Source organism: Tiliqua scincoides, chromosome 1, assembly GCF_035046505.1.
Source record: "Tiliqua scincoides isolate rTilSci1 chromosome 1, rTilSci1.hap2, whole genome shotgun sequence".
In the NCBI taxonomy this organism is placed as follows: domain Eukaryota; kingdom Metazoa; phylum Chordata; class Lepidosauria; order Squamata; family Scincidae; genus Tiliqua; species Tiliqua scincoides.
The window spans coordinates 133,511,501-133,518,886 of NC_089821.1; the positions used below are offsets into that span (position 1 = coordinate 133,511,501).

The following is a 7,386-nucleotide window of genomic DNA, read 5'->3' on the forward strand; positions in this document are numbered from 1 at the left end:
ATGGATTTGATGTGGGGCAGTCAGTGGAACGTGAGAGGCTCCATGTTACCCCTGCTTCCCTGATTAAATGCTTCAGACAAGAAGTGGTGCAAGAATGACTTAGATAAATGTGTGCGAAGCACTTCAAATACTAGAAATCACATACAGTTGCATTGCATTTCAGTCCTACAAGGCAATTCTTAGAAATTTCTTTCTGAATTTTTCTAGTTCCTGTGTTGAGTGCAGAGCCTTTGAGACTGGCCCATTTCAGAAGAACTGCTCAAAAGCCTGTCCAAACATTCATTTGAAAAAAGATAAGTCAGATAGGCCAAGTGGCAGAGAATGCAAGGAGAAAGATTCTCTGAATTGCTGGATCAGCTACACCATCTTTCAAGAAGATGGAGATGAAGTGTATTCTCTGACATTCCATCCTGAGAAAGGTATGTATGCTATTACAAACCATGCCCACAGCACCCATTTCCTGCCCACACTCCTACATACCAGAAAGCAGTGATGTACCTGGGAGGTGGCAACGGCTGCAAGTCCTTCCAGGCAGCATGGTTGGGGGGACAAACGACGACGACACCCCCCAGGCATGCCACTTACACCCACTGCCTCCCCATTTGGAGGAATTCTGGGCTGCAGAGGCCGCAAGCTGCCTCCCCGGCCTTCAGAGGGCTTTAAAACGTCGCTTTCAGTTTTCTCTGAAAAACCGAAAGTGGTGTTTTGAGGCCTTCTGGATGTCTTGGAAGGCCTTCTGAGAAGGTTGGAGGCCTTAGAAGGTTGCATGGCTTCTCCGGCCTTCAGAAGACCCCTGGAGGTCACTTGATGGGGGGGCACTCCCAGACTTGCTCTGGGTGGCACAGTGGCCAGGACCACCACTGCCAGATGGTTTAGCTGCATCCATTGCCAGAAAGTAACATTGAAGACAGGGAACAGCTAGCTTTCGTCTGTGCCAGCGTGAGAACAGATTGGTAAGTCAGGTGACTGAATGAACAGCAGAGGGCAGTTGGATGGAAGGGCAGGGGTTGCCAATTGACCCTCTAAAGGCCTCCAGGAAGCCCCAGGTGGGGGGAGTAATACAGAAGTGTGTGTGCATGTGCACGCATTGGAAACCCACATCACCCAAGTGTTCCAAGAAGATACCTTTCTGCCTTGTTATAAAACTTAGGTGGAGGCCTTCTGGGAGTGGCTTTCCCCCCACCCATCACTGACATAAACCAGCCCTGACTGGAGGGGTGGAGAGAACCCCAGACAGGAAACAAAGGAGTTGGAGTGAAGGCTCCTTAGATAGACAAGCACCACCTCTCTGATAAGCATTTGCAGAGACTGTGCAATCCTATGCATGCCTTTTCAAATGTAAGTATCATTGAGTTCTATGTAACTTATTCCTAGGTAAGTATCACAACCTTACTTAAGATGAAATCTTACCCGGAGTAGTGACTTTTTGTTTGGTGGAGAGATAAAAGCATTCCCCCCCCTTGCCTAAACAACCAATATGAAAACATCAACCCAAATTCCACTATTAAGGAACGTTGGTTTCTTTCAGAGCTAGTACTAATAGTTTTAGCAGGAACTGTCATTACTGGAAGAAGGGAAATGTTTGACAATGCAACAAAATGGACACTCTCAATGGAAGTTCTTTCTAATGACAACAGATGCGAATTTAGGCATCTAGGGACGTGCAAGTGGGGCATGTGCCCTGGGTGCCACTTGAAGGAGGCTGCCTGATTGCAGGGCCTGCTACCACCGCCTTCTCATGTTTTGGTGACCCCGTGGTCCAGTTGCAGCCCCTGTTCCTTCTCCTTTGGAGGCTCTTTTTGAGCCGTTAAAGGAGAGAGAATGGGGGATGGCTGGATCATACAGGGTTATCATTGCCACCAGCACCTCCTTCTCAAAAGTGGAACCCAGAAGTAATGTCACAATGTTGCAACTGCCACAGGCGCTGCTGCCACCAGTGATGGCTCTGGTTTTAAGAGAGCAAAACTGCTCACTATCATAACAAGGTGAAAATTGTCTGCATATGCAATCACAGCCAACACAAAGTGCTGTCCTGCTCAGTCAGAATGCAAATCTGTCTTTTTTTTCTCCTCTTAGAATGTCCACAGCCTCCTAATATTGCAGCCATTGTGGGAGGGACCATTGCTGGCGTGGCTCTCATTGGGCTGCTTCTCCTTCTGATTTGCCGACTTGTGACGGAGCTGATTGATCGAAGGGAATATAGCAGATTTGAGAAGGAAAAGGCCAAGGCTAAGTGGAATGAGGTAAGATACTATGCATTTGAAGAAGTGCATGCAGAAGGGGAAGAGGATTGGCTTATGAGTGAATGGATTTCTTTTCTCTTTTAGTTATTAAGCAGTGTAGTTGAACCTTTTGAATTATTTCAGCAGGTTCAAGTAAGCCTTTAAATGGTAAGAAAGCAACATGGGGAAGTCATTAAAAAGGTGATGTTGTCAATAAACAAGTCATATCGGCTGAAAATTCTAAAGGCTTTTTGCAGTCAGATGTATCTTTGAGAAAGAATTGCTCCTTTCTGCTGTCTGGTGGACAGGTACGACGAGTATTGTGGAAAGCAATATAAGTGAGATGGATAATAATCGACAACAATTTGCCACCCAAAACTCCTCTCTCTCTTTCTCAGGTCATTGTTTCAAGTGTGTCAAAAGAGGATCAGGGCCAAATTGCATATTTAAACCCATCTTTAGCACTGGTGGGCGTAACTTTCAAAATTATTTTTTCTAAATTTTTATGCTGCTTTTTGTGTTGCCATCCAAAAGCACCTAGCAAAATAATTTTAAAAATCATAAAAGCTATTAAAACAATTTCAGCAAACTGCAAACAGAAGAGGGAACACAAAACCAAGGAAACCCCAATTCAATCTGTCTCAAATGTCCAGTGGAATAAATCAGTCCACGTGTGAAGGTAGGGAGATGGGTCACTGTAGCACAAATATCCTGAGAGAAGGAGTTCTTTAATCTTGGGGCTCCCACTAAGAAGGTGCTTTCCTGTGGTTCGGTAGCCAAGTCTCGGGCAGCATCAGCTCTCAGAGCAGGGCCTCCCCAATCATCTTAATAGGGTTGCAGGAAAGCCTGATCCAGATTGGGACTGCAGCAGTGGAAGGGAGTCTTGGTATCTTGCCCTGCCACATTCCTGATCCCATGAATGGCGTTGGACATGGGAAAAAAGTTATCCTTGTCAGATAACAGCTCAGCCCAATCCAGATCAGGACCATGATGGGGACAAAGTGTTGTCCTGGCTCTCTGAGGCTGCTGTGTCAGCACTAATGATGGCCTTGGGGGCTTCTTCAGCAGTAGAAAGGCAGAATATAAATATTGGGATAATGATGGACTAAACATAATGCCTGTTTTGGCCTTCAGTACCCTTTCTGTAACTGAAGCTGTCTTTGTTGAAGAAACATTCTCTGCTCCCTAAGCAGCTGCTAGTTTGAGTAGACCCATCTCTTTAGTCAGGCTGCTAAGAGAGTCCAAGTGTTCACCTGAGTTTTGATCTGTTCTTAAAAAGATAGCAGTAATAGTACCAACTATAGATACCTGTGATTTTTTTATTGGCAGGCTGACAATCCTCTTTTCAAGAGTGCCACGACCACTGTTGTGAACCCCAGATTTAATGGCCAGTGAAGAGGAACTACAGCAACCCAATGAAGTACCAAGAAACTCTTCAGAGCAGTAACAGATGATGAATTAATTGTACTCCATAGAGCTGTGGTTGTATTCACCATAGCTAAGGCAATAAGAAAACATTCCGCTTCATTATCCACGCACATCATGTCTTTCTGTTCATGTGGCTTTTGCAAACATATTATGTATTCCAGTGATTAAAAAATAACTTAGCGCTAGGGCTAAATGCTAGATTGCTTAATTGCCCGCTCCATAGACTTGTCTCAATCTGCACTTCTGTTCAGTCCATCCAAGGCAACTAGAGCAACCTGGTCTTCCTTGTTAGTCAAAGAAGTCTGCACTTACAGCACAATCCTGTACATGTTTACTCAGAAGTAAGTCCCATTGTGTTTAGTGGGCTTATGTCCATGAAAGCGTATGTAGGATTGCAGCCTTAGAGTCTGGTAGTAAATGGTAATAAAGCATGTGGGGTGATATAATGAAGAGAGAGAGGGAGTGTGTGTATTTGTGCTTGGAGCAGATTTTGGAGGGGGGTTATTTTAATAACTGTTTTGTAATCCTTACATTCAAGTAATATGCAAAGTAGGAAAACAAAGTATAGTGCCTTTCTGGTCCTGTTTCTGCAAGAAATCCAAGAACTGCCATGCCAAACATTTTTGGATATGGGTCCCTGGATAGGCAAATCTTCAGCTTTCTCTACCTCTTCCTCCTCCATGAAGAGATAGATGACCATAGATCAGCACCTTTAATAAAGCCATTGGTGCAACAGAAAGCTCAATCAAAGTGACACAATTGCAGTATATGAAATGTCTTGGGATTTGGAAGCATTAATATCTCAGGGAAATATACAAGCAGGATTCCAATATGGCAAACCAAGGCTATCAGGCTCTATGGCCTACATGGTACTCGCATACAGAGAAAACGTCCAAGTTTGCAGGTAGAGTGTTAAAAAAAAAATGTGACTTTTAAAACTGATTTCATGTCAACCTCTAGTGTATGTACCTATGATTTAATTGTCATGTTATAAACTGTAAGTAATAAATCTTGAACCCTACTGACGAACAACTTGATGTGTTTTGGAGTGTTGGGATGAATGCCTTGGTTTCCCCCCTTTCTTTTGCATGCCTTTTGCATGCCTCACCCATTTTGGCCCCTACCGCTCTCAAAGCAGCTGCCTGGCATCTTAGTTACATAAACTATTTTCAGGTTGCTCTTTCTGTTTCTCCAGTGACATGTCAGGTTGTGAATTCATTGTCTTCATGTCTGGGATAAACTTAAGACAATGACTTCTGTCCAGCTCTCCTGCTGAGACTGTCAACCAGGTCCAGGTGCATCCTTACCTGACCACATGAGAGGTCAGATGAGAATTAACTCCCCAGTCAGGTAAATCCATGACACTGTCAAACCAAATGATATAAGCTCATTATGCATTGGAAGAGACATGTCCCCCAGGTCTGCTGTTTTGAAATAACTGCTGTCTAGTGGAAAACATACCCAATTGCCAAGTTAAGAGCAGAGACTCTCAAGTGCAGGAATTCCTGGGACAATGTGATTCAGTTGGAAGCGACTTTCGATGATCCTGTGGACTAAGTGGTCTTGTTTTTGGTCTTGGACTGTTTCTTTCTGGCGTGGGATCTTAGAACAATTGTATGATAGTTGGAGCAGTCTTTGGCATCACCCTTTTTTGGCAATGGAATGAAAACCAATCTTTTCCAACCTTTTGGCCACTCGTTAGTTTCCCAATTCTTCTGGTGCAGTGCTGCAATGGTTGTCGAGGGTACAGGTTGCAGCAGTTCTGCAGGGATCATGTCAATAACAGGGGCCTTGTTGTTTGCCAATTGGCTCATTGCCCAAATGACTTCGGCTTCAAGATGGCTGATTCTTTTGCCACTTCTCTTTCTTCACCATCCTGAGGGTGTTTTGCCTTTGTGCCATTGGCATAAAGCTCCTCTGTATATTCTTGCCATCTGTTTTTGACCCTTACCTCATTTTTTCTTTCCTATTCTTGTATTTAATAATACCCTTGCATGTAAGGGAGGGCACCAGGATGCAGGTCTCTTGTTATTTTGTGTGCTCCCTAGGGCATTTGATGGGCTGCTGTGAGATACAGGAAGCTGGACTAGATGGACTGATCCAGTGGGGTTGTTCTTATGCACTAAAAGGCATTTGAGTTTTCTTTATTTGTACAAATGCACTCATGGTGTAACCCCTAAAACACTCCTTCTCCAACTGTTTGCAACGCTTTACCCAGCGAACCTCATTATCCTTCCTTGCAGCTCTCTGAAAATCTGCATTCAGCTTTCTTACATCATCTTTTCTATCTGCTACCTTATTCAGCTACACTGAATGCTAACTACTATATTGCCACTCCTTTTTGGTCAGCCCCTGACTTCTCTAAGCCCAAGTTAAAGAAGTGATTGGGGGATATCATTTTTGGCTTCTTTTTTATCTGCTCTAAATAAAGAACAGGTAGAGCAGCAGTTCTCGAACTCTCAGGGAGTTCTTGAGGGAAAGACAGTGATGCTACTGTCAGAATCACGTTGCTGTCGAGGGGCACAGGGACTTACCTGGACTCACCACAGTCTCCAGCAGCCTCCTGGGGGTGCAGGGAACCCCGCACCAGCTTCTGCAGGGCTCCAAAACATATGGAGACAGTCAAAATAATGATCATGACCAACGTCCAGTTTTGCAATCACAAACCAGAAGTGGGCCGCAATAGTTATCTGCACTGTCTCTGCATGTTGGGGAGCCCTGCGGAGGCTGGCAGGGAGCTCCCCACACCCCCAGAAGGCTGCTGCAGGCTGTGGTGAGTCCAGGCAAGCCCCTGTGCCCCGTGACAGTGACTTGATTCTGGTGATTGTGTTGCTGCCACCTCATTGCGACATCCCAGTTTGAGAAACACTGAGGTAGAGCCTTGCCTCACTATCAGGATAATGTACAAACACTGAATTGAGAGCTCTTCAATGTATGCAAGTTCTCACAGACATGCTCGTGTTGCCAGTCAATTCACAAGTTTCAGGGGCTCAGACCAATGTCATTAATCTCTCCAGGTTAGGACACAAGATGGGGAAGAGAATGTATTTTGGAACTATGATAACAGTTCCTTGCAGGACTAATACTGGGCAAGAACTTTTCGAAGGATCAAACATAATTTTAAACAACCACTTCTAAGAAGAAAACTTCAGCTCAGGAAATAGTTAGCTGTGACTACATTACACATTTGGCATTTATTCTTATCTTGTAGTGGTTCCCAATGGTATTTCATTTGCATACCCCTTGGCAGCCTATTTCCATAAATTGTAACCCACATGTTTGTAACTAGTATAGTTACTGTTATTTCAAATGTATGTTTTCAACTACTGATCCATATCTTACACAATTTGGTCACCAAAAACTAACAGTTGATGGGGCTTCTGCAGCCTGCTAGCTGCTTTCCTTCCTGCTTTGCTAGCTCTGCAAGGCATTTTAATAACCTGCCTTTTATTCAATTCATTTGAGTACCCCATAAGGTCCTGGCAAGTATCCCTGGTTGGGAACCACTGTCTCAGAGGATAACATACATTTTTCTCCAGAATTAATTTTCAAAAACTCGTGACAATATAATGTAATATAATATAATATATTTAGAATAAAACACACCCTGTTTACAACATAATTTTATATGCTGAGTTTATAGCTCCTTTTGCTGTAGGCTTGATTGTGGCCCCATTAGCATTCTGGTACAAGAGACTGACTTTTCAGACTGGGAAGTTGAATGGCACTTTTAATT

General features: G+C 43.9%; 1 protein-coding gene across 1 annotated transcript in view; it reads left to right on the forward strand.

The window, feature by feature from the left end:
• The window catches only part of ITGB2 (integrin subunit beta 2), a 48,852-nt gene extending 44,185 nt beyond the window's left edge, over positions 1-4,667 (forward strand). Inside the window, exons 14-16 of the mRNA XM_066637455.1 lie at positions 208-419; positions 2,077-2,243; positions 3,552-4,667. Coding sequence (XP_066493552.1) covers positions 208-419; positions 2,077-2,243; positions 3,552-3,617 — 445 coding nt within the window. The 3' untranslated portion in view covers positions 3,618-4,667. The remainder of the gene's footprint in view (positions 1-207; positions 420-2,076; positions 2,244-3,551) is intronic.
• The last annotated feature ends 2,719 nt before the right edge of the window (positions 4,668-7,386 follow it).